Source organism: Equus przewalskii, chromosome 32 (assembly GCF_037783145.1).
Source record: "Equus przewalskii isolate Varuska chromosome 32, EquPr2, whole genome shotgun sequence".
NCBI classification, from domain to species: Eukaryota; Metazoa; Chordata; class Mammalia; order Perissodactyla; family Equidae; genus Equus; species Equus przewalskii.
This window is the reverse complement of record NC_091862.1, coordinates 14805584-14832959: the sequence shown is the minus strand read 5'-3', so window position 1 is coordinate 14832959 and position 27376 is coordinate 14805584. Positions and strand designations below refer to the sequence as shown.

At 38.5% G+C, this 27376-nt stretch overlaps 1 protein-coding gene across 2 annotated transcripts in view; it reads right to left on the bottom strand.

Moving 5' to 3' along the window:
• The window catches only part of SYNE1 (spectrin repeat containing nuclear envelope protein 1), a 443793-nt gene that overhangs the window by 232171 nt on the left and 184246 nt on the right, over positions 1 to 27376 (bottom strand). For both annotated transcript variants that reach the window (XM_070603011.1, XM_070603013.1), the window contains 14 exons: positions 25911 to 26090; positions 23298 to 23448; positions 22814 to 22972; positions 21422 to 21604; positions 18833 to 18934; positions 16336 to 16539; positions 15122 to 15329; positions 14185 to 14297; positions 12668 to 12873; positions 11480 to 11635; positions 7721 to 8012; positions 6732 to 6904; positions 3929 to 4238; positions 2603 to 2767 (listed from right to left, as the gene is read on the bottom strand). In XM_070603011.1, the coding sequence (XP_070459112.1) occupies positions 2603 to 2767; positions 3929 to 4238; positions 6732 to 6904; positions 7721 to 8012; positions 11480 to 11635; positions 12668 to 12873; positions 14185 to 14297; positions 15122 to 15329; positions 16336 to 16539; positions 18833 to 18934; positions 21422 to 21604; positions 22814 to 22972; positions 23298 to 23448; positions 25911 to 26090 (2602 nt within the window). The remainder of the gene's footprint in view (positions 1 to 2602; positions 2768 to 3928; positions 4239 to 6731; positions 6905 to 7720; positions 8013 to 11479; positions 11636 to 12667; positions 12874 to 14184; positions 14298 to 15121; positions 15330 to 16335; positions 16540 to 18832; positions 18935 to 21421; positions 21605 to 22813; positions 22973 to 23297; positions 23449 to 25910; positions 26091 to 27376) is intronic.

Genomic DNA, 27376 nt, shown 5'->3' with positions numbered 1-27376 from the left:
AGGGGTATCAACTGCCAAAAATCAGTTTCCAAAATACTCTCTAATGCATTATCCTAGTTTTCTTTGGCAATAAAATGGGGTATTTCAATATTTGCAATTGCTAATTCTACTTGCCCAGATTTTGAATGAGGATATCATCATCTTAAAGTGTTTTGAAATGGCTTTTAGACATGTTTCCTTGTCTTGTAGGTAAACTCTTTAAAAGTATCCTGTGCATATACACACATGTATACACACACACCCTCACACACAAACAATTGGTCTTGAAGTTGCCTACTCGGCGGTTAGCCCTGGAGGTGGGGAGGGATGGCATTAAAGGACAGAGGAGGAGCTTCTGTCTTTCCTCCAGGGTTTCTCCTCACCCACACATCGGCCTACATTCAGGCCTGACCTGGATTTCCGAGAGGCAACCTCTGCCAGCCTTCACTTTCTCCTTCCCAAATTCCAATTTCTTTCTGCCAGCTCTTTCTTTTATATTTCCTACATTTTTAAAGTATTTTTTAAAAAAGAGTATTTGGCAACCTAGGAAGTAAGCTTTGTAAAGGAATTCTCATTTTTCTCACATCGACATTTCAAGACATTAGTCCATCCTTGCTGTCTCTTATTCCAACCTATCATTCACTCCTAAATCCATGCAGTCTGGTTTCTCGTCTCATCTGGCTGTGCAGATGGCTCTTGGTGGTAGCCAAATAGCCTAACTGCCAAGTCCAGTGGACATTCTTTGGTCCTCCTCTTAATGGCAGCCTCTTGCTGCTTCTGTGATGCTGACCATGTCTTTCACTAAGGGACTTGGTGGGACCACACCTTCCTGGTCCTCCTTTTTTAATTGTTTCTCCTCTCTTTTCTCCACCTCCTTTTCAAACCCTCTTCTGTGGCCCCTTAAATCTCGACAGTGCCCAGGTTTAGGTCCTGCACCCATTGTTCTCTTTGCTTTATATATTGATCTTGGTTTCATCGACTCTGATGGTTTCACCTACAAATTATATGCTGATCACTCCAATCTTATGTCTTTGATCCAACTTCCTAACCTGAAATTCAGACCTGAACATTCAACTGCCTCCTGGATATCACCACACCACAGTTCAAATCCCATCTGTGCACAATTAAACTCACCATCTTTCCTCCTCTGTAACCCATCTCCTCTGCATGTACTTGTTTTCCTCAGATGGAGATAGCTCTGTTGACTCTAGGTAAAGTCTTCACCATTGCCCTTGACTTTTCCCACATTGTCACTCCATAGCCAATTAAATCACTCACTTACCAAATCCACTGGATCTTACTGAATGCATTCTACGTGTCAAGCATGATGCTAATGTTTTATGTGTATGAGTTAATTTAGCCTTCAGAACTACTTTATGAGGCAGGTACTATTGTTATTCTTATTTTTCCAATTAAGAGATTGAGGTTTGAGGACATTAAGTGACTTGCCCAAAGACACAGCTAACCAATCAGTAGAAGCAGGATGCAGCACTGGGTCTCCGTGCTCAGAGCCTAAACTCTAAAAGTATAGCAAGCTATCATTACACTTGGTATATCATTTTATAAAAATCAGTTTGTGCATTTCCTTTCAACACTGTGAGCTCCTTGAAAGATGCAGAGCACAGATTGAATAAATGGGTAGACGGGTGGATGGATAGATGGATGAATAAATTAAAATATTACTGAGAAATGTGTCAAAGAAGTATTTGAAAGAATCACAAGATAATAAAAACAAAAAGTGACTTTATGTGATTATCTCATTTAAAACCTACATAGTCATCATAAGATTTAAATAAGATAAGCACTTAGAAGTAAACTCACAAAATATAGTCATTATTGTTATCATTAACTATGATTTTTATGTTCTGATCTCCAGGGATTCAGAACACAATTTGAGTCTTAAATTTCTGACCATAATTACACTATTTATCATCAACATTTCTCATTTAAAATTAAGCCATTGAGGATTTCACCATTGCTTAATTTTTAGATTAAAGGCAATTATCTTCCACAGAGGGGAAATGATTGCAATTTAATATTCAAGCAACTAGAAATATGCTAACAGACGCTAAGATCTCTGACTCCCTCAGATGTGTGAATTTCTAAGCTTTAAGTTGTCCTTATAAGGAGCAAACTAGATGTTAATGTTAATGTCCTATAAATGTCTTTAAATGTTTTCCCTTTTGTTGTCATACTGTTGGCTAGGAAAGCAGAATAAAACATCTAGAATGACATTTCCAAGTTATTGTTCAAATATGTTTAACTGAATTACTTTATAAACTTTTCTTCCACTGTGCTTGAAAATAGTATCCAGTTCTTTGAGCCTACCAAGCTAGCAGATATTTCATAGCCTCTCATACTACAGCAATAAGTACACTTGCATACAGAAGAAAACATAGAAAATGTTCCATCTTGCTTACAAGTGCAAAGTGTTTTGGATTCTTTTTTTTCTCTTACTTATGTTTAGAATTGGTGAGGTGCAAGGTAATAAACACCAACAAATAGAAAATAGGAAGGAAACATTTTGAATAAAAGAATCTTATCCAAAGAATTGTCATCACAGGTATGTCGTACTCAAGAACCAATGAAACGATGAAGTTACAATATCTATTTATTTTCTGACCTTAATTTTAGACAACTTTTTCTGGGTGGCTAATGAGTCTCCAGACATATCTGACCACCGGTGAAGTTCCTCCTTTGCTGAATGGAGCCAATCTGTGAATTCCTGGATTGCATCCAAATACATTAGATGGTCTTTCACGATCTCTTCCACTTTCCTCATTTTCTCCTGGTAAACAAAGAAAAGGTTATTTTAACTGTAGTCACTATTGAGAATGTGAAATCAGACAAGACAACAGGTCTGATATAGTGATCTCAGAAGATTTCATTATTCTCGAATTTTCTCTATGTTTAATGTCTTAAAATAAAAATATCAAATCTTAATTAGACTGAAAGACTTTGAGGAAGAAACCATTTTTTGCTATAAGTTTACTTTTGTCCAGCTTTGCATAAAAATCTATGCTTAATGAATGCTGACTAACATCTCTAATAATCCACTTAATAATTATAATAACTATTCTTATTATTTAAGCCATTATTTGTATTGGTTTTGTGTACAGCACTCTGCTCAGCATGTTAAATTCATTTGCTCATTTAATCCTCACAACAGCTCTGTGTTGTAAATGCTATTATTATCAGCATTTTACAGGAAAGGACACTTACAGGGGTTACAGAGCCTATGTAACATGCCCAAAGTCATGTGTCCAAAAAAATACCGAAGTCAGAATTCATATTTAGGTCTTTTTGACTCCAGAGGCATAGCTCTTAATCATTGCCAAGGCAAAAATTAACATAAACTAACACATATGTTAATAATTGTAGTAGAAATAATACAAAGAGAGTTCCCAAAAGGAAAACCAAGAAAGGGAAAGAAAAACCTTTCCCTTATTTTAACATTGTCACAAATATACAAAAGAAAGTAAAGATTCAGATAGAGAATTAAAAATAATCTTGATATTACATGAAGGAGCCTACATCTTGGAGAATACAGAAATGCAGTTTTTACTAAGATGGGAAATGAATGAAAAACTTAGTACATGACTGAAATCTGGGAGCTAAATAAACTTACATTTAACACAACAACTATAAGTGGCAGCAAATGAAAAAGAACTTCAAACACTGATATTTGAGACTCAGACAATCTTACAAAGAAAAGAAACAGGTTGACTAACATTCTAAGTGAATGTCAAAAAACAAAGAATAAAAAATAATCCCAAGATTACAGAAAGAGAAAACTTCATGGGCATCTGCAGCTGAGAAATGATATTTACATAATAACAGTTCACTAAATGTACAAATAGTTTTAGAGCAGCCAATTCTCCAATAATCTAACCCATAGCCTATTCTTTCCCTGAGCCTTGAAGTTCTTTCCTCAATACAAAGCACTAACCTTGGCAACAGTCATTATATCATTGAACTGTGTTTTCAGTTCCTCTTGAGCTGCTTCCTTGAAAGACTCGTCCTCAGTCTTCTGGCAGAGCTCCCTGGACTTTGTGATGAGGCGGTGCAGGACTTGGGCATGTTCTTCCCCCTCAGACACGATGGACTGAAAGTGGTCCAGAAGGGCGAACTTCTCTTTCAGACCTGGCTGCGCTTTCAAGGGATGTTCCACTTTTTGGTCCACTGATTCCATCCACTGCTCCAACTGGTTTTTCCATTCTAGATAGTCATTCCATTGGCTAATCACAGCCTCTAAAGTGCTAGAATTAATGTCACATATTATAAAAATAAGTTATCTTGATATCTTTACTGAAAACCAATTATGAGGACACGGCATCCACATAAGCCATTTTACTGAATATTATTGTAAGTGATGAAAATGCTGCTCTTAAGTGCAGGGAGAAACACTACTTCACCAAGCCACAACAGAGTTTCTTCAAATGAAAGTGAATCCACGTCAACATTTGCAGTAAGATGTTGTAGTCATATATGCATATGGAGATTTGTCTTCCAGATGCTAACTGTCCTAAGTGAACGGACAAATTTATGTGTTGTGTTGTTAAAAATCAGCACTGGGTTATCATCAATTAAATTTCATTTAATGTATATCAATTCTTAATTTTTTTTTTTTTTGAGGAAGATTAGCCCTGAGCTAACTGCTGCCAATCCTCCTCTTTTTGCTGAGGAAGGGTGGCTCTGAGCTAACATCTGTGCCCATCTTCCTCTACTTTATATGTGGGATGCCTACCACAGCATGGCATGCCAAGCAGTGCCATGTCCACACCTGGGATCCAAACTAGTGAACCCCGGGCCAGCGAAGTGGGACATGCACACTTAACTACTGCGCCACCAGGCCAGCCCCAATTCTTAATTTTCTCAGGCTCAGTTTATCTTATTAAAATCAGATGGTAATGACTTATTGACTGGAATTTAAAATGTAAGGTATTCTTTCTAGGTAAATAATATCATTAGATTGATTTTCACCTAAGGATACATATATGCACAATGTTTAGTGTTGAATGTATGAAAGAATGAAGACTCAATATATTTATAATATAAGAAATACAGTCACAAATGTAATAGTCAAGAAGACAACTCTTCAGAGAGTCAAGTAAAAGGCACTCCAGGCTGGCATTTTAAAATTTTAAATTATTCAGCTTTACAAACTATTCTAAACTTATCATCAGTGACCACTCCCAGTCTCCTTTGCATGCAGTCCTATGATCCTGGAGTTATATCTTTGGTAAATATACTTCTAGCATTTGTTCAACTTGTTCCTTTTGCATCAATAGGAACCTCATCATTCATGCCTCAAAGTCCTATTCTTTCCTCAAAGGATTTTCTAGAAACCCCAAATCAATCTCGCCTGCCAGAAGCCACCCCAGGCCCTGTGTTCTCCTACAGTCCACAGTGTCTTAGTAACACAATCTGAGTCAGAGTTTTTTGGACTGTATCCTACTCTAACTTCTAAACACTCAGAGGGCAAAAACTACTTTGTTTTGCTTCATTATTTTAGCACACAATTTGAACATTGCTACTGCTCAATACATAGCTGTCGAATTTAATTTCTTGCTGAAAGAAGAGTCAAGGGTCTGAATCTTCTTCTTGTATTTAACATTTTGTCCTAACATCCAAAAAACATTCACCCATGTTCCTGTTCACTTGTATGAAGCTGGCCTGTGGCCAAGCTTTGGGAAGTTTAGTTCATGCTCCAGCAGCCAACTATACAGGATAATAAAACCATAGGAACTGATTTTTTTTCTTTGCTGACCACTATGAGTTATTACTAAGATTAAAAGTCCTACTGACTTTGGGAGTCACCACCTGTGCTCTATATTAAAAGAAAAGAACAAAACCTAACCTCTAAAATTTTAGTGGTACTCATGGCTCATTGTTTACATTGCAGTGTTTTTTGTTTTGTTTTGTGATGCACTTGAATCTTTTATTCATCTATTGATTATTATTGTATTGGGCACGCACGTCTTCAGTGACCTAAAAGCATATATAACTTCAGAATATAACTCCTGGAACGTATTTCAGTACCATTCTGACCGAAGGTCATTTGTCTGACAAGCCAGCCAGATCATCTGTGGATACTCTGAGACGAGGGAGGGAGGCAAAGATCTTCCACTCATTAATGTAGCAGCACCACCACCACCTGGTCTAACAGTCGGTACCTTCTCTCCTTTCTTATCAGCATCTGGTGCGGGCTTCTCACCAGAGCCTCTACGGGGATTCTGGGTGGGTCAATGGTTGGGTGAGAATGTCCCACACACTGTAGGACCTTAGCTCTCGTGGCCTCAGTCTCTAAATGCCAGGATACCCCCTCACTGTGACAATCAAAAATGCCCCACACATTTCCTCAACCCTAAAGTGGGTGACATTACTTTGAATTGAGAAAAAAGATTTGTTCTTAAGCTCAACACTTGCCAACAAATTAATTTCCTGTATGTTCCTTTAAAAAGCTTAAAGTTATTAAAGACCATATATCCTTCCTTTGATGAATTGAAAATAGATATTTTACTGAGCCCACGTTGTGTGCAAGATTCCACGTGAGATGTTATGGGAGATGTAAACATCACACACACCAGTCCTTACGGAAAAGACAATGTAGGCAAAGACAGGCATGCATACAACTAGCTAAAATGATACGCTTGGTGACTCTACACAGGACAGCCTCAGCACTGCTCCATCATTTTACTAAACCTCTGGGCTTTATTTAGGCAAATCAACACTAAAAACAGGCTCTGTACCTCTGAGCACGGACAGAAGAGCTCATGATGTCAGCCCACACGTCTTTGAGGGTCTGTAGCTGAGTCTGAATCACCTTCTGACCTTCTTTGTTGCTACTTCTCAAGGCCTGCTCCCCTTTGCCAATGGCCATGTTCAACTTAACTTCTCCTTCACCCTTCATCAGGAGAATATCCTATAAGGGAAGAATGAATACTTGTGAGTGGGATTATTAACACCTGATATTTTCAAAAATGTTACGTTTCCCATGAGAATTAAGGTAGGGAAGACCTTACTAACTTTAAGATAAAAACAACGAACTCTGCATCCTTTTGCACTATAATACTTTACTTAAACATTACATATCAGGAACCTCGGAGTCAAAGATTAACTCCAATTTAAATTCTTGGAAAACTTTGGGCCACTAGCCTAGAAACTGTAACGATATTCAATTTGGTTTCAGAGTAAAAAAAATTATTTCGGAAATAAAGACACACTTGTGAAAAACCTAACAGTCCCCCTACCTCCATTGCCTCGCTAATTGCTGTCTTTCAAGGTCACCTTCACTGACTGCAGTCTGGGTTGGTGATCTCTTTTGTGTTTTAAACACACGTGATTGCTTCAATCCCTGTATAAACGTTATACCGCAGGTAACAATGCACACGTTGGTCTCTCTTGTTAGACTGTCAACTCCTAGAAAGCAAGGACTAGCATCTATCTCTATATTCCCAGCAGCTTGTACAGTGCTTGGAGTAAAGTAGCCATTCCATAACATTGGCTGAATATTCACTAAATGACATTAAAAGTGATTTCAAAGTTACTAAAACAAAAACACTCCTCTACATAGAGTAAAAAATGACCCCTCCATATCTTTTTTGCCCAGGCTCTCTACTTTGCCCACATAATCCTCATTGAGAGGTTCACAGAACAAGCAGGACCCAACTCAAACATTTGTGAATCTAATCAAATCCGTCTTCCGAAGTTGTGGGTGTCTGGCTGGTGCCACACGCACCTGGATCTGTAACAGCCGTTTCTCCAAGGTGTCCTTGCTCCCAGTGGTGCTCTCTGCACAGGCCAGCCTGTCTTGAACGTCTTTCACCCAGGACCACATGCTCCGCAGCGCCTCCTCCAGGGCTTCGTGCTCCTGCAGGGCCACCTGGCAGCTTCGCAGTTTCTCTTTGGTCATCCTGAGCAAGTTCTGGTAGTTAGAGAGGAGCTGGGAGCACAGGCGTCCCTCTTTCCCAGCACCGTGGCCTTCTTCACTGAGAACCTGCCCTCTCTGCGAAAGCTTATCAAGAGACTCTCTAAAGAAAACGGAAAAAACCAAAATTTAATTCTGACATTTGGGAGTGCAGGGGAGTGACAAATGAATGTTGATACTGGAGCAGGAACCAGAAACCAGACAAGAGCTCACAGCTGACATGCCTTTAAAATGAAGATTCTGGGGACCTGGCTGGCTACCTGCATTCTCTATGGTTTCTCCAACTGCAGTCAACATACATCCGGGGATTTGATTCAATCTGTGCTGTGCCTAAATCCACACCCAGTGTATTACTAGGAGTTCACTTCAGAAAATAGCCGGGGCCTGCCTCTCCAGGCTCATCTCTAGCATCTCTCCGTTCCTATTTAATGCTGTAAGCTTGAATAGCTCCCTGAAATTCCCCCAAACACTCTGCTCTTTTGTATATACAAGGAGATTTCTCCTTCATGAAAATTGTTCCGCTCTCCTCTGCTTCTTTCCTGGCTGGCTCTTCAACTCTCAGAACAGGCCTTACATCTCCAGGAGGCATCAGGAAGCCCTGAGAGAGAGGAGAGAGCATGGGACCCCTCTTCCATGTGGCCTCTGCCCTGCTACCTCATACACCCTGCCTGTCTCCATCCACAAGGCTTTCGCCTTCTAGAAGCCAAAGCTACCATATTTGACTCCTATCCCCAGGACCCAACACAATGACTGGCAGAAATAAAGCTAAAACAAAAAATTTCTTTGAAAAGGCCATTTTATGGGTGCTTCTGGGTTTCCTCGTTGTATCTGAGGGAATTTACTCATCTCAGTTTGGAGTTATGTTAATCAGGACGAGGAAAAACGGAATCATATGTGTCTGGGTTGGCTTCATCCTGTTCTGAAGTCTGATCAGTACATCTATCAGGAAATGCCTGGGATACCAGAATGGAGAGTGCAGATGTCTGAACACAAACTGTTGTGAGTACAAGAAAAAGAATATGAAGCCTGTCTCCTACAATGTCTCAATTTTTTCCTGAGCAGCTACTATGTAACAGCATCCTATGGGCCTCCGGGAGATAAATAAGACATATAATATTACATCTGCTCTAAAATACATTTCTTATAGTTGTAGTCTGGTGAGACAAGGAGGTGGCTTAAGCAACGACGTGAGTTTAATAATTCAGGACAACAGATATCACCTGTTACTACAAGAGAACTGCTGAATGGATGTTAAAATTCAATGATTCTCAAGACTGGGGTACTTTTAAAACTATAAGGTACAGCATATCCCCCCAAAATATTTGAAGTACTGGAAATATTATGATGAAAAAAATCCACAAGACTGAGAGGAACAAGCAATAAGAAAGTCAGGTTGTAAGTGAACAAAAGTGAGGCCATCTTGTTTCGCTAATTGGCCCCAGCCTCTCCTCTGTGTGAGTACTTGCTGCCCTGCACCTACTCTAAAAACTTCACATGCTCTCCTAATCTATGGCCTCTTACTTATGCATGTGCTCCCTGATAGCTTGATAAATTAAAACTTTGTTCTATGAGTTTCTCTCCAGGAACACGCTACAGGTAGGAAACACAGCTAACAAGGCATCTATCACAGCTGACAGAAGAATGGAACAATGAAAGACCCTGGAGTCCACCATGCCTGAAGGAAACCCTCTCCTTACTGCTCATTTTCTCTACATAACTGCCTCAAGATTCTGTAATCCTTGAAGATGGGTTTTTGAGACATTAGTCACCTGTCTTCTGATTTGCTGGCTAATCTAATTAAACTTCCTTTCTTATTCTCTAAATCATTGTGGTTAATTGGCTCAGATTGCAGTGAGCAGGGCAAGCTCATTGCTCGGTATCAAGGTGACCCAGCCGGATAACCTGAGGGACCAGCAGAGCGTATTAGGATTGTCTGGAGAAGCAGCCAGTTAGAAATAAGCTGGGAGCAAACACACCTAAGATTCTTAGCATCTGGTTCTGGGATTCCAGAATACCAGAGAGTAACAGTTCAAGAAGGAGTGCATGCTTATCAAGGTCAAAAAGCTGCAATTATTAGAAAAACAATGGGGAGTAAAGAAAAACATTGAATTTGGTGATGAAGGGTATTCAGGCCACTTTCTCCAGGGTAGTAAAGTCATATGTCTGTAATATGTAATAAAGTCATTTTAAAAGTTTGGAAGGAGGAGAGAAGCAGGTCCGGCCACGTTATATTGTCTCCAGACCAGAGTCAAGATCTAAAAGGCAAAGAAAGTGCAGTGTAATTTTCAGAAAGTTATATAGCTAGAACGAGGCTATTATTCAGTCAATCCAGCAAATATTTTCTATTTTTCCGGCACCATAACAGACAATACGAATGTAAGGATGATACAGACCTGAAGGTCCCTGGCCTTGAGGGACTCACTGTTGGGGTTGGGTTGCCTCGAGTCCATAAATTGCTTACTCCACAGTCAGGGCCCACAGGAATGGGAACAAGGCATTCCAGGAAAACTTTATAACAGTCGTCAAAACAGCACATCAACAACTGTTGTGGATATGGGTTCTGTTTGTGCATTTGTTTGCATGTTTGTTTTTTAAGACAAGGAATACTCAAGTATGTTTGACTGAAAAGAGGACTCGGCAGAAACACGGAACACTCATGATCTGAATCAGGCAATTTTTATTCAATTGATCACTGTGGCTGATTTGTCTGATTAAGCGGGCTGGGTGCTAGCTGTGCTGCGTCACAGATGAGAGCATCTGCTCTTGAAGAGGACAGGTAAGGGGTGTGGGGTCAAGCTGCACTCTCCTGATGAAGGTGTTCTATCTTTTGATGGAAGAGTTCCAATGAGGCAACTGAAAATGCCAGAGGTGGAGCATGAACTTAGCAAGCAGAGCCCTCAAGGTAGTGGAGTCAAAAGCATAGGTCAGCGAACTTTGCCTGGGAAAGAAGCCAGAAACGTTGGCCCAAGAGGGAAGCAATGAGGAGACAAACACTGTAGTGGAGCAGAGGAACCTCCAGGACAGTCAGACTGAATGACTGTACCTGTGGCTTTACTAAGAATATTAGGAGGATGGAGTGTATTGGAAACGGAACTGGAGGCTGAAGTGTGTGAAGAGTATATGGAAATTGGGGTCGATAGCATTATTTTTGTAAATGAAGAGTATCTTTATAATCACTGTGCATTTGTGGTATTCTATTCTTCAAATCAGCTTTATCTTATCTTAATAGATCCTTATGATAACCCCTAAAAGGAAATTACAGCATTACTAACACAATGTTTAAAGGCTAATATCAATAAGTAAAGGAAATGAGTGACCTGCCCAATTTGTTGAGCAAAGGGAGGTGGAACTGCGATGCAGATCAGCTCCTTACTTCCATCCGTGTGCTCTCTGGAAAATACCTCATTGCCATAAGAAACACTGCACAACCATTTGTATTCTAGACATTCAGGGATATGAACATAGAACCAGCACCCATCAACCAACCAACCAACAATCAAACCAAATAACCAACCAACCAACCAATGACATGCGAGTAGGGAAAGGACCCAGCCCATTTCTGTACCATACCTTGCAGCCAGGAGTTCTCCCAGAAACATTTCAACTTTATGGACTTCATTTTTCTTCTCAGGAATGTGCTGTTTACTCTCTCCTAAATTTTCTGTACTTAACCTTTCATCCATTTCACGGATCCATAAGTTCAGTTTTCTGTGCTGATCCTCAAAACTAAAGAAAAGGAAAATACCTTAGAGAAATTATGTGCCCATTATAATAAATAAATTCTAATATCTGAGGTAACAATGGCTATGGCAATTAAGATTGCATGAGTTTTCAAGTATGGAAGAAAACTCAACAATAAGCCCATTGAAATTATCACTTATTTCAGTAAAAAAATGACAAATCATGGAAATTTCTTTTGAGATCCACACAGAAAAAGAATCACCCTATTTTGCTGACTTGATTTCCTGGTAATCACAGCTGGTAATTACCAGCACGATTTCATCCCCATGTCAATATGCACTTAACTCCATATCTTACTACAAAGACTCTGAATTGGGGTCAGTGGATAAGTGGGTCAGTGGAAGCCCTGGGAAAAGAAGAGAAAGTCATCTCTGTGTCTTTCTTGTATCTTAATTTGCTTGTATCTTATGTGGATTTTCAGTCATGTTTGTATTTTACTGGGATATGAATAAGGCCCATGAGCACAAGGTCTCTAAGTTTTGAAAGCAATGTAAATTCTCTAAGAAAGCTGGACAGGAGTCAGCAAATTACTCTGCCACCAGAACAAGGTTTTTTGATTCCTTCTAATTTTATATTTATCCCTATTGACATAGCATCCTGACTGGAATCTCGATTCACAGAAATTCAGTAGGTGTTTTCTGCCATGGCTCCAACCCAGAAGAAATGAACACAAGGAAAACTCTTGGATAATCTAAAACCTGGATGTCAAAACTCTAATATCTTGAGTTAGCCAAATAGACAAAAACAAACAAACAAAAAACATGCATTTATGCCATTTACAATTACTAATGAATATAATTCCTTTCTTTTTCTGTATAGAAAATAAAGCCAAATGATACCATCAGAGTCCAAGCATTCAATTATTGTCCTAGTATGAACCTGTACTCAAGGTCAAAGCTTATCATTATTTAAACTCACAATTGCAAAGATTATTTCTTTGTTCACAATGGTTTTCCACTAAATCTTTGAAAATATATTCTGTGTATGATGAAATCTACGCTTATCAAAACAACCTACCTCCCAAGTTCTAAAGCACAGTCTTGAAGAGCCTGTTTGTCTTTAAGGCATTGTTTCAGAAACGCTTGAAACTCTTCATTAGCCTTTGTAATTTGTTCCTGAATGCTACTGACGATTTGTTTAGACACATGGGCGTACAAAGTTTGTCCTTCTTGAGTCACGGCATCAAGCTTGCTCTGCCCATCACTGACTGAATCCAAAATGTTCTGTTTGGGGAAATAAAGGTAATACGAAATATCTGCTATGATGCAGGGACCCTGGTGCATGGGAGCATGAATTACAATTCTGAGCTGGGATAGTAGAGCAAGAGGAGACAGACAGAGCCCAAAGGAAGAAAGCCTTTAACAAAGCTGGAGGGAGAATGGTGTACACAATTGGACATAGTCAAGGCTCATAATGGAGCATGGTGCCTGCCAGTCAGTGGAACCACTGAGAACAAGCTGTGAACAGTGGTGACCTGGAAATGAGGATGTTGTCATCAAGGTCTTGTTCTCAGTCTCTCCCCATTCTCACTGCCCCAGCCTCGCCCAGGCCACACCTCCTCATAGGGTTAGTGTCATCTTCTAACTGGTTAGCTGCCTCCAGCCCTCCCCTCCTCCTTCGATCCACTCTGCTCACAAAGCCCTGACTTCAGATCCTTTCTTTGCTTGGTATGCACCTCTCCCTTGGGAAAGACCACATGCGTGGGCATAGCTTCAACAGAGCAAAAGAATCTCAGTACTGCTGTGTTGCAATTGTCACTCAGACTTTTCTTTGTGGAGTTCCACTGCATCTCAAGCTTAAACTCACCCTGCTTCCTGCAAAACCACTTCCTTTATTATAATGATGTTCCTACCCTATTAATGAATTATCTACATAATTGTCATCACCCATTCAGACACAAAATCCTCATGTTCCTCATTTTTAAAAGTTTTTTTTTTATACAATGCTTGACACAGTGCTTTGCTCAGACGAGCCACTTGAAAAACTTGGCTAAAACCTAATTTGAACCTAGCCTTCTGTCAATTGTTGCTTAATTCTACTTCACAATGGCTTCTCCTTACTGAAGTCATACATTTTCCAGTCAGTAAAACCAATAAAACCTATAATAGCCATTGCTTTAATTTGAATATATCCCAGCTCTGAATGTAGATCATCAGTTATTAAAAAACACAAGCCAGGTCTTCTTTTTAAAACTCTTCCATGGGATCCTGATATAAAATAGATACAATTACCTATACTTTTACTGCTATAAAAATTCAAACTAGATTTAATTTTGAATAAATTCCAAAGAATGGTCAACAGGCTAGAAGAGAGAGGAAGGGATCTAGAAATTCTGGAGTTCTACCTGAGTTTTTCAAGTTACTATTCATATTGCCCATCTCCTTATGACTCAAGAAATCTAATTCTGTTATGGAAGAAAAAACATATTGAATAATAAAAGAAGATTTGGGAAAAGAGATGATTTAGGTCTGACCTGAGGGCACTTGAGTACCATATGGAGAAGAAGAAAAAGTGCTTCCTTCCAGCTTTTGTACCTGGAGATCATGGAGCTTTGCTTCTAGAACTTTGCTGTCACCAGTTCTATCAGATGATTTTTTTGCTGCTTCCTTTGTTCCAGAAAACCATTCTTGAAATTCCCGCATAGACTCTTGAAAGTAGTAAAAATGAGAAAAAAAATCCAACACATTGAATAAGCATCCAGGATTACCACAATGAATTAATTCTGGCCTTTAGCATCTTGCCTTCCAAAATATTCCACAAAGAAAATAATAACAATAATATAGAAAATAGTACAGCACGGTCCACAATCATGACTGTTCATGGCAAAAATGAGAAAGTATCTCAAAGAAAAGATAGAAAAGATATTCGTATTCCAGGAATGTCTGATTTCCCATTGTGTTTCTTTCTTTTGGTAAAGAAAGATAATTAATTGTCTGAATATGTAAGAGTAAAAGGCAAGAAATGCTCTAGAGGTGACAAAGCCATTTTTATGGCAAAGGAGAAACCATCTCCTCTGTCCTCCGTCCACGAAGCTGACCTAGAAAGTCATTATGTGTCTGCATCAGAGCATAGGCACATGGTGTGGGAAGCTGTGTCATGAACATATGACAGCAATTTCCTGGATTATATGGCTGTGCCGTTTCATGACCTCTCCTAACACCTGAGTTTACTGCATCATTTCATCACAGCAGTGGAAGTAATTTTCCACACAAATAAAAGAAAACCCAGATGAAATTCAGAATCATCAAAATGGTGGATTCCTACTTTCTGGGGAGAAAGAGGAAGAATTCTGCTGATGGTGAGAGTCCGTGCACAATCCTTCTATTGCTCAAATCTCCACTCTCAAACAAATTTAAAATTATATTCTTGTGGGAAGTTTTCCCAAACTTTTGCTGGCGGTTTCTAGGCAGCATTTCGTTTGGATTCCTTCTCGTAAACAAACCATTGACGCTAAGGCCTGTCAGAGCTCACCATTGAAATGTTTTTCCAGAGAATCCTGAAGGCTGGCCTGTGTTTTGGAGCACAGCTGGCTCGCAGCCTCATGTTTCTTTATCAGCCCGGTCATTGCACTGCCCAGACTCTCCAACTCAACTGAGTGGTACTTGCGACACAAGCTGTTGAGATTTTCCTGGGTGGAGCTGATGTTGCTTTGCTGACTTTGGAGTTCTTTTTGTATTTCCTGTAGAATAAAAGCATGCCATGAAGGATATCCACCACATTCAAGAGAAATACTTCAGCTACTCCAATATGGCACTTTGTTTGAATCTGAAATTGATGCTGTTGAAATCCACTCAGTAACGTTTACATTCTTGTGGGATTTTTTTCAGTATTTGTGATAGATCTGTGTTGACACTTTCAGAAAGTTGCCCAGTTCTCCTTAGGAACAACTGTGAACACCTGTTGGGAGACAGCTAGGAGGATTTGGGTTATAGTCTAGGATTTCAAGCAAATCAAACAAGTCCTTACAGATTTGAGCCCATGACCTTTGGTAGAGTCAATTGATTAGAAATTATTAATAGAGTCACCCTCCTAAGTTCGCATTCTTCAATAGGCCACTTGGGCTTTGTTTCAAGGTCAGAGGCCCTACCAACAGCACCAGTAGTTAATTTAAAAACATATGTCCTCAGTCTCAACTATAGTAAGAAAATATGTTGAAAGAAAACAGATTATCTATCCTGAAAAGTCAACTTACAATACAAGCTTTAAAGACAGTGGATCAGAAATGTCATCTATAAATATGAACAGATGACATGGAAGTGGAATGTCTTCTCAGCAGCTTTTTAAAAAAATATATCCTTCTCTAGATGAAAGTAGTCATACTGGCCAACAAAAATAAAGTATGAAAAGCTATTTGGCATTCAAGTTTGAAAATTCATGGAAATTCAAACAGTTCTTCTATATGTTCGACCCTTTTACTAAAAAAATATGAAGAAGCATGGCCTATGAGCGGGCCTACAGCAACGCATGCTTTCTGAGTTTAGATTATTCATCTTTGATTTCTTACCACCTGCGTTCATTTCTCCACCTGTTACTTACTTTCCCACGTCCCATATCATGAATTAGTCGGTCTAGTGTTAACATGGGTAACTGAGAGCAGAGGTTATATCTTGATTATAGTAACCACAAATGAGGAGAACTAATATTTCAACTGAAGTATAAACACTTAATAATAGTTTATGACCTACCTTCACCTTTTTCAACCCTTCGCAAGTCTCAGTTTGGGCAAAGTTCATCAACGATTCTTCTAGTTTTGTCAGCCAGGTTGTTATGTCATTAATAAATTTCTCCACCTGTGTACTCTGAGCAGCGAACTCTTTCAAGGTTCCTTTTGCTTCTTCGGTAATTTCTTTGGCATGCTCCAGTTTCTGCCTTAAGTCTGCTTCTATAAACTAACCATAAAGTAAGATTTCATTAAAATCTGTGAAAACCAGAACACTCATTCAGTAGGAATTCCAATCGTGTGCATCTTAATTGTGAAAAAAAAAAAAAAAAAACCCACATAAGCCTAACCACGGATGCTAATTCAACTTTTCTAAGCAGGAAAACCAGTGGGTATAAGTCGCCAAACACTTTGATGGGAAAATGGAAAGAGTGAGGATTGCGGTTAACATGGGACATTAAAGTGGAAGTTTCAGCTGAGGTTGCAGGGAATATGCGAGATCCAACGTTCCAAAAGCAGGTCTAGACCTACACAGAGTTAGCAAGGCGGTCACAAAATGGCTGCTCTTCAGTCTCTCTGGGAAATGCTCATGCATGTTTTGCTCTGATGTAACCACTACTTTGGACAAACACCACTATCAGATGTTCTCATAAAGCAATTTTACTTGTGTCTCCCACTTTTAAATATTCAGGGAGGCTAGATCTTCGCTCCTCCTGGATGATTTAGTTCAGGACGGGCCTTGACTTCCCTGGCCCCACAGATAATAAAAGGACTTATAATCACGATAAATTGCAAACAGTTTCAATTTCATAATTAAAGCATCCAGGCGCATTTACTAATCAAAACTTTGCACATAAAGTTAACTTAAAGTTCACGCTTTTATCTTAGCTGCAAACAGGAAGCCCGCAGTGGAGAAAGGGGCCGCGTGCCTCTTTTTGTCTTTCTTCACTTTATTTCTATTCCCCCACTTTCTACAGCTCCTGACCCCTGCAGGCTCAGACAGCAGAGAGGTGGGTGAGGGGCTCTGAAGTTTTTTGACAGCTGTTGGGAGCTGGCCTCTGTGCTCCTAGGCCAGGCAACATTTCACATTCTCTCCTCTCATGGGCCTTAGCCTGTTGGCTTTTCTGCAACTCCCCTCACCTCTGCGACTTCCTCCTGGAGTTCCCTAGATGCAAGTGATGCACTCTTCTCTGACTCTTTACTTTCTCCTTCTGCAGCCTGTGAGCATCTCTTTAACTTCTCAAGGCTGAGGCCTGTCATCCCCCAGAAAGCTCTCTTTGATAACCTAAGATATCCACAGGCTGTTGCTCTCTTCTTTCCTTTCTTCTCAAAACTCACTTCTGGGACAGAGGTCACTCTCTAGCATTCACCCCAGATGACTCTGCGATGCAGGCCACTCAAAATAATCATTTCTCATGGGGAGTTAGATACTAGACACCTGTGTCCGCCAACAGGGAGCATATGTCATACTCTCCAGGTGGGACCACTGAAACCCTTCTCCCGAGGCTTGAGGTAAGTGCAGGCCCTCCCACACCTCTTCCTTGAGTATTGGTAGGGGTGGGTGTGTGAGAAACCAGAGTCAACAGTAGCTGTCTCCTAAAACACTGCCTCCGTCTTGACTCCGTGAAAGTCCAACTGTTGCCCATTTATATCCTTGACACAGGTGGCACGCATCAGCTCTCCTCCTTTAGTTTTGCATATGATTAGCACTCCCTTCACCTCTTTTTGCTTCAGGTGAAACTTCTAACATTCTGTTACATGTAATCCACCGATGGTAATAACTGATGGATACACAGTCTCAGGTCAGAGAAAAAGTATAGTGATCAAGCAAGATTGATGGGTTAATGAGAATCAGTAAATAAGGGACAAAGGCAAGAAGGGAAGAAAGAAAATGTAGAGAAAATCTATGAGGTCAGCAACAAATATAGAGGTTTGTTATATAGCCTGGAGCCTGTGGTGCTGGCTGCCAACAGAGACCCACGGAGCTGGTTGCTCTTAGCTCTCCCTCACTGAAGCAGCCCGGGTTTGCTGGTCAGAACTGCTCTACCCTGGCCTGTGGATTGGTGCCATCTAAAGAGCCTTAAAGGGAGATTTGCAGTGGTGATCCTTCCAAATCCAGTTATTGAGTGAATGAATTAGTGAAATCTCAATAAGGATATCATTATTCGCGGATGTGGTTTCTATTCTTGTCTAGACATAAAGTGGTCCAGGAGGCAAGCTGGATACTACTTCCAAAATTTAGCAAGGAAAAAGGGAACTAATCTTATTATAATATTTGAGTTGGAAATATGCTATGAATACTGGCAGAAGGAATTCTAAAGATGTTAATCTTTTAACCCCCATATATGATAATATCCACGTTTGCTTGGAATTATGATGATGATAACAATGAGAATATACATATACACACACACACATATATATACATACATACACACACACACACACACATATATATATACTTTTTGAGAGAGAAAGAGTCTAGTAGACAGTAGTTATTACAAGTCTGAGTGAGTGCTTACCTGAAGCTCTGGTGGTGTTTCCAGATTTTTAGTTAATTCTTTAAGATCATTAACTTTGGAATGAAGTTCTTCCAATCTCAAGGCTTTGTTTTTAACTTCAGACTGCCAAAATAAACAACAAAGGGGAAAGGCATAACTAATCCAAACATTGACACACTACATTTTGAATTTCATAATTTCAAGAGTTAATCTTGTCAAAACGCCCCAACTTTAAGCCAGGGTAAAAAAAGAAAAAAAAAATCTCTGTTTCGCTTTCTGTGGGCCGCCTTTATGAATGCGGGAAGATGTCACTATTAACTTTCCCTGGGAATGTGAGGGAGTTTGCAGAACTTTCTTCCCACCCTTTTTTACTGGGAGAAATAAAAAGCTTCTGGAAAAAATTAAACACTGACCAAAAGTCTTGAGTCAGTGGGGATTTTCAACAGACTGTCATTTTCTCATTAGCATTAATATCACTGGTTACTATGGCAGCATTAAACTCTTGAAGTATTTTGAAGCAAATACACATCAGGAATGATTAATTACCATAGACTATATGTAATATATAGGAAACATTTCAAATAAAAATGTAAAGGATATTAAAGCAGAAATCAGGTCAATTAGGAAATTGACATCTAATATTTTGCCTTTTTTTTTTTTTTTGCACCAACACTAACAGAAAAAGAAGGAAGAACAAGCAAAGAATCATTACTGAACAAATTAGATGCTTGTAAGTATCATTCGTTATTTGGGGCCACAAAGGAACATTTAATCAAGTATCCCTCTCAACTTAAATATCCTATTTTGGTGCTTTGTGGACACTAACAAACCTCCTGATACTTTCAGTCCCGAAAGTAATTTATTTGTGCAGTAAGATGTGATGAGCTAACTGTCAGGCCCATTGCCACTTCTCCAGAAGCAGACTGGGCAATTAATCACACCCATGCACCTACACTTCCTTTGCCGCACTGCAGCAGCAGTGACACTGTTAGGCACTGCGCTGAATGCAGTTCCCTGATTTTATTAGCTGGTGTACCACACAGACAGTCAGTAACATAAAAACCCATCTCTGTGAGGGACTGAACCAGGACATATCGAATGCCCACTGACGCCCAGTGGCTCCCTGGATCCCAGAGTCAGGAGTAGGAGTGAACTATATGTTGGCTTAACAACTGGCTCTCCAAAAATTGGCCCTGATTTGTAGCATTTACCACCATTTCGAACTATAACATGATGCCACTGCACATGGAGCTGGAAGAGATGCACAGTAGTCCACCGTTCTACAGTATGTCTACCACACAGATACAATAAATGTCAATAACTTGAGTCTAGATAACAGTAATATGTAGAATACTAATTAGGACGTGGTGGATTTTGAGTATTCATTACAATTTACTTAATGGTAACTTTATTTACAATTTAATTGTTAATAATGGTTGGGTTTAACACTGGCTTGTAAAATTCCTGAAAATGTAATAACTGAGTTTTACAAGGTAGGACAAGCTCTATTCCAGTACACACCACTGTTTGAGCTGTAATGTTAATTTAATGTCAAAGATAACAACTAAAGACACTGTGGTCTCCTTCTCCTGAGTGTACTTCTGGTCTGGATAATTTCCCCTACTTCTGTTTGTCCTTAGAAATAAGAAAAATCTCTAGAATGTTCTTTGGGTCAAAGACAGCTGGATAACTTAGGTAATAGAGATGATTCAACTCTACTTTTTTCAGACTACAGTCATTCACTCATGTATGTATCATGTTCCTGTGTGTGCCAGTCACAGTGCTGGATGCCTGAGCATACAATGGTGAACAGTCTCTGCCCCCACCAAGAGGACAGTCAGTTATATGCTTTGTGAAACACGTTATCTCTTGTCCCTCTCTTTCCTTTTACCTTGCTTCATTTTTCATTGTAGCCCAATGACTACCTGACATTTTACACACAACATATATTATAACGTAAATACCATGAGAGTAAAGACTTTGTTTTACTATGATATTCTCAGTGTCTAAAACAGGCTCTGACATATTTTAGGTACTCATTAAGAATTTGATGAGCGAATGAATAAATGAATGCAAGAAATGGGAATTTTAAATGTTTAAAATAAACTGGTGACTAGAACTTTCAAAGGCCACATTCTGTGGAAGCCTGTAACACTCCAGTCTCCAGTTTCTTCCATTTCTGAAAAGGAAGTGGAAGAGCCCAGCACCTAGAACTAGTGTCCAGCACATGGTAAGTACTCACTAAACATTTTGTTTGAATGAAGAAAAAATAAATACTGAGTAATACTGAATTACAAACACTTTCAATTGGTTTTCCAGTAGGAAGGTGCCATACTCTCAGATGAATGGGAAAAATTATAGATTTTATGGGATTTTAGTTTTATGCTAATACTTTAAGCAAAGAGCCCCAACTAAGAAGTGACAAAAATGCAAAATTAAAAAACCACAAAAACCCTCTTATCCACAGCCTATTCAACTTTCAAGCAAATAGTAAAAGTTAAGAGTTTTGTTTCACTCATATGTATCTTGAAAGGAAGAACGAACTTTAAAACAAAGAAACAATTTTCTTGTATTCTGGTCAATTAGCTCACATATGAGGGTACAATTTACCTCAAATTCTTTTAGGAATTCTTCTGCTTTGAGGCTGTTATTCAGGTTGCTGATGCTTTCGGCCAGCTGTGGAACAGAATTGTTTGACCATCCGTCGATCTCCTCTTTACCTGACAGTACATCATTCCAAATGGACAGGCTTAGCCTCAGCTTATCCATGTTTTCCTCAATTCTCTCTGATACCTGGGATAGGAAACAGAAGCCAGATCATTAATAGTCTGAGTCTTTAAGATGCTCTTTGCCCCATCAAATTAGTAAACATGTCAATGCTTCCTTAATCAGAAAATCATGTTTTGATTGAAAAAGTTTTACAAAAATTATTGTAAACCAATTGTACACGTGACTCAAGGAGATGCTAACCATTACATAAATTCTTTCCGTCACTGGGAGGGTTGATTGAATTTCTGAGACATTTGATTTTCATCTGTAAATTAGGGAACTAACTACAGATCTATCGGAGTCCATTATAATGCAACTCACTCTGAGGTTGAATTATACAGGATAGGAGTCCATCTAGGGCAGAATTGAATTTATCTCTGAAAGTAGCACAATAAGCCCGTTTATTTATAATGCTGGGATGTAAAATAGACGTGAGTAGACAAACATATTTACAGAATAAGTAAATACAAAGGAGAGCAACCAACTTTGCATGCTTAAAGCATTATTGCTTAATACTCTTCCCATAATAAGAATGTCCTTTTAAAAGTGGAGGAACATAGGTTTTCTGAAGTCACAAAATTATTTGATTATAGTGTGCAAAATCAATGTCTAACATTAGTAATTTAGCTTAAGTAAGGGAACTCATTGTAGGTTGAGCATCTGAACCTAGATGTTGATAATAGGGGGCCAAAGGAATCACTGGGCTTTTGAGCTGGAAGACAATGTAAGATATGTATGGACTGAAATGTAGAGTTCCAGAGAGATCAAGTAACCTGTTCTCTGGTCACACAGCTAGTAAATGACTGAGCAAGAACTAAAATCCACGGATGTAAATTACAAGTCCAATGTTTTTCAATGCAAGATTATAGTCATTACTTTTAAATTATTATACATTATGTTTTAATATTCTGTAGGGTATTTATAAGTTATTCTTCTATTTCTATCCATTATTCCAGAGTTTTGAGATGAAAAAAGTATAGAGTTATAAATTTGTTGTGATTGAAGCTATCGAGTGAAACTCTAGAAAATCCGCCAATAAATTTTACCAAAATAAAGCAAATAATTCTTTCACTATTACTAAACTTTATGTGAACACTGTTTTTCTTCAGAATATCATTTCGCATTTTGCATTAAAAGTTAAAAATGGAATTCACATCCTTGAAAAATCCTTGGCCCAAAAACGTGATTGAGAGTGTGATAAACTGTTCATAGGGTCCCAGATGATGAGCTTACATCCAGCCATTTGTCCACGGTGTTCTCCATGTCTCTTTTCACCAAGGTGAAATCACTACTGTGAATTTTTTTCAGCTCAGATAACAGCTGTTTTCCTTTACTGGTAAAGTTATCCAATTCTTTCTGCTTATTACACATTTCGTTCTTGGCAGTTTCATGCTGCAGACATAAAGGTTTCTTTAATTAATAAAATAATCAGTGATAAGAGTTTAAAACCACTTGCCCCTGAAAAATTTAATCATGGTTGACCTTATGCAGAAACCAGTGATATTAATTAACTATATGAATATATATAATGTAATTTTCTTGAATTGTTATAATCCTAGGATACCAATATTCCTAAAAAAAAAAAAAAAGTGTTGAGCTTTTTAGTGTAAATTATCTACATCTATATGTACCAACGAGTTGAACAGAGAATCTATTATGAGTAAAAACCAGATGTACTAAAATAGTCTATTAAAATAAACACATTTTGAATTATTACCTTAGATAGGGCCCATTTCAGGTCCTCCTGATCTTTTATAGTAGTTCTGGTTGCAATCACATTGCTGGCCTTTTCTAGGACTTTAGATACAGCTGACTTCAGATTCTGGTATTCTCTCATTAAGTCAATAAGTCCACAGCATTGACCCTGGCTGTAATGATGACAGAAAAAAGATCATTTATTATCATGTATCAGGAAAGGAAAGAGATTCCTATGATTAGACTTGATACATAACTACATAAATGTTTTCACAGATGAATGATGGAATCAAGAGAAAACCGTATTTCTGCCTACTGAGGTCAAAACATTCCTGGTCAGGTTGACTTAACTCTAATGTCTAATTGTTCTCCACGAATGAAGAATGCACACAGCCACTAAAGCAAAATCTGTGACCTCAGTGACAAGCAAAGATGAAGCATATGTTCTTGACAACTCAAACTTACATAGATGTCTACAAATTTATTTTTTTTACGAAGATTAGCCCTGAGCTAACTAATCCCAATCCTCCTTTTTTTGCTGAGGAAGACTGGCCCTGAGCTAACATCCATGCCCATCTTCCTCTACTTTATATGTGGGAAGCCTACCACAGCATGGCTTTTTGCCAAGCGGTGCCATGACACACCTGGGATCTGAACCGGCGAACCCCGGGCCGCCGAGAAGTGGAATATGCGAACTTAACGGCTGTGCCACCAGGACAGCCCCCAACAAATTTTTGTTTTTTAATTTTTCCATGATTTAATTACTTCATAATGGTGCGCATCATGGGAAAGCAAAAAAAAACCTCCCAAAACAAAAAAAAAACCCAAACAAAACACTGCTGAATATTGAAAATATATATGAGATTTTCTTCTCCATTTCAGTGACACATATTTTCATTGACTATGAGTCCCCTGAAAAATTGCCAAAAAAAGATAATGTTTTTTGTTTATAAGAGTAAAATGCCTTCGAGCAAGGAATTCTCTATTAAGGAATTTTTGCCAAGAAAGAGATGTGCACTAAGCTTTAGATAAAATGATATTTTCCACAACGTCATTTATAACAGGAGAAAAAAATAGAAATAACCCACATGTTAAAAGTAGGCACTAACTGAATGAATTCTGATACATTTTTATAATTGAATACTGTGCAATCTCAATACGTCACAATTTAGGAAAATGTTTAATAACATGAAATAAAGTTTGTGCAACATGATTAAAAAAATGCATACATTAATAGTCTACAGTATACAATGTGCTCTCAATTTTGTTTAAAAGGCCTTTGTATGTGATGTAAGGTATGTATTGAAGTTCATTACTTTTTAATGCATATGGAGACCACCTATTCCAGGACTATTTATAGAAAAGACTATTCTTTCTCCATCAAATTGCCTTTGCCCTTTTGTCAAAAATCAACTGAGGGTGTATTTGTGGTCTATTTCTGGACACTCCATTTGTTCCATTGGTCTGTATGTTTACCCTTTAGCCAACACTGCACTAAAAGTGAGTAATGTGAATTCTCCAATTCTTTTTGTAAATTATACTGTTCCAGGTCTCTTGCCTTTACATATAAATTTTAAAATCAGCTTGTCAATTTCCTCAAAAAATTCTGCCAGTATTTTGCTTGGGATTATATTGATATAAAAAAGAACTCAATAATAAGAAAACAAACAATCCAAGAAAAATTAGCTAATTTGAACAGGCTGATTTGAATAAGATATATAGATGGCAAATAACATATCAAAACATGTTTGATATCATTAGTCATCCAGGAAATACAAATTAAAAACACAAGAAGATATATCTACACATCTATTACAATGTCCAACACACAAACAAAAACTTGACAACACTAGGTGCTGGAAATGATATGGAGCAATTGGAACTCTCATGCGTGCCTAGTGTGAATGCAAAATGGTACAACTACTTTGGCAATTTCTTATAAAGTTAAACACACATTTACCTGATAACCCAGAATCTCACTTTTAGGTACTTACCCAAGTGAAATAAAAACTTACGTACACACAAAAAATGGAACACGAATGTTAATAGATGCTTTATTTATAATTGTCCAAAGTGGAAAGACTCCATTTATATGTGATTTTGAAAAAGACAGTACTACAGAGACAGAAAACTGATCAATAGTTACCAGGGACTGGGCGTGAGGGCGGGACTGACTACAAGGAGACAGGAGGGAATTTTTTCAGGTGGTGGAACTGTTAGTGTGAAATGTGATAATCAGGATTGTTATACAACTGTATGAGTTTGTCAAATACATAAAGTTTAAGGGTGTAGACTGCAAAGGGTGAATTTCGCTGTATGTAAATCAAACCTCAATTATAACCAAGTACAACAAAACAACAACAATAAAACCAGAGGTTAAGAATCTCATGGTAGCACTTTGAAACTGTTGAAACTTTTGCTTTTAAGCATTGAATTTCACATGCACGTAACTGTTACCTCCAGATAACGTCCTCAATAAAGTTCTGTAGGACACTCCATTTTTAACGTTACAGAATACCTAAGATGGCAAAAGGTATTTAATTCTTGGTCACACCAACGCAAATCAACAGGTAATGGCCCAATGTCACAAAATAAGTAGAAGTTAAAAACAACAATTGAGAGATTTTGGACTTACTTTTCATGAATGAGTTTTTTGGTATCATTCCAGGTGACTTCTAAGCAGTTGATCTCCCTATCAACTTCAGGCGCAAAGCCTACATCTTTCTGGGCAATTTGCTTGGCTTTATCTTTCAACCAACATAGTTCATGCTCATGAGAATTCAATTCATCTTCCAACTGATTAAAGACTCTCAGCCTGTAAATTAAAATATTTTACTATTAATTTACTAAAGGTAGCAAACTAATATTTCCTTTCTGTAAAGCATACATATAGCTAGAAAAATTCTTAAGACACCAATTAAATTAATGCATATCAACTGGTAAAGATGCTTTTAAAGTTAACTTTGCATAACTCAGATTGTACCCCAGAAAATATTTAAAGCCTATTTCACCACTCATCTTCAACTTTCTATTAAGTTTGTATTCTTTTTTAATTTTGCTTTCATGGCATAAAGCTCTTAAGACTAGGGCTGACCTTGTAGGCAAAGTAGGAGAGTACTTATTGCAAGGTCGTGTTGGTAAGAAATCCTTTTGTGCGATGAGGTCAAATTCATGTAAAATAGTGTTTAAAGATCACGGTTGTTTCATTCAAAATAAAAACAGCTTTACTGAGCACCACATAAATATTTATTTTAAAAACTTAAATTGCTGGCTTTATTGAAAAGATTAGTATGAGAAAATGATAATTTTTTCTGTCCGTAATATATTAATATTTAAGCATTTGTAAAAAGTGGCCACATAGAGGCAGCCATTGACTCTTTCATGCTTGCATTTTAACATAGTGCTGTAGAGTTTGTAAAGTGAGTAAACATGAATTATCCTATTTAATTCCTAAAACAAAGGGGCCAGGGGCAGGCATTGTCATTAGCTCTGTCTTACAGGCAGAGAGGTGACTTGCCCAAGGTCACACAGTGAGGCGTAAGCATGGCTGGGATTCAATATAGCCATCAATTTAATGCAACATTTTCTGTAGCCTCTGTGTGACTTTGCTGAGTTGTGTGTTCTGAGTACTGATACGGCTCTTGAGTCCAACCTGGGCCTCCTTCTCCAGGAATTTTAGGATCTCCTGTCTGCCTGGCCTCAGCAGGCCAGAGAGGGTGATGTGGCCTTGCAGCACCAATCCTCCCACTGATTTCCTGGGCCAGTCCTTTGACCCTTTGCCACACTTGCTCCTCATTCTGTCTTTACTCTGGAGGCCATTTTTTCCTCCCCAGATCTAATTCCCTTTTGTAAGTTTATTGTTAAACTAGTCAGATAGCTTATTGCCCATGAGATGTGTAACTTCAGGAGCCATTGTCATCTAACTAAAGCCTTGGCTTAATGTTTGGAAGCCAATGGCAATGATCTTGGCAGGGCCAAGATAATCCTTATCAATTATGGACGCATTGATATGAATGCATTTCAGCTGTTTCTTTATCCCCTGAAAAAAATGGAAGAGAAAGGGATTGTGAGAACATGAGTAGGGAGAAGGTTCTATTAAGA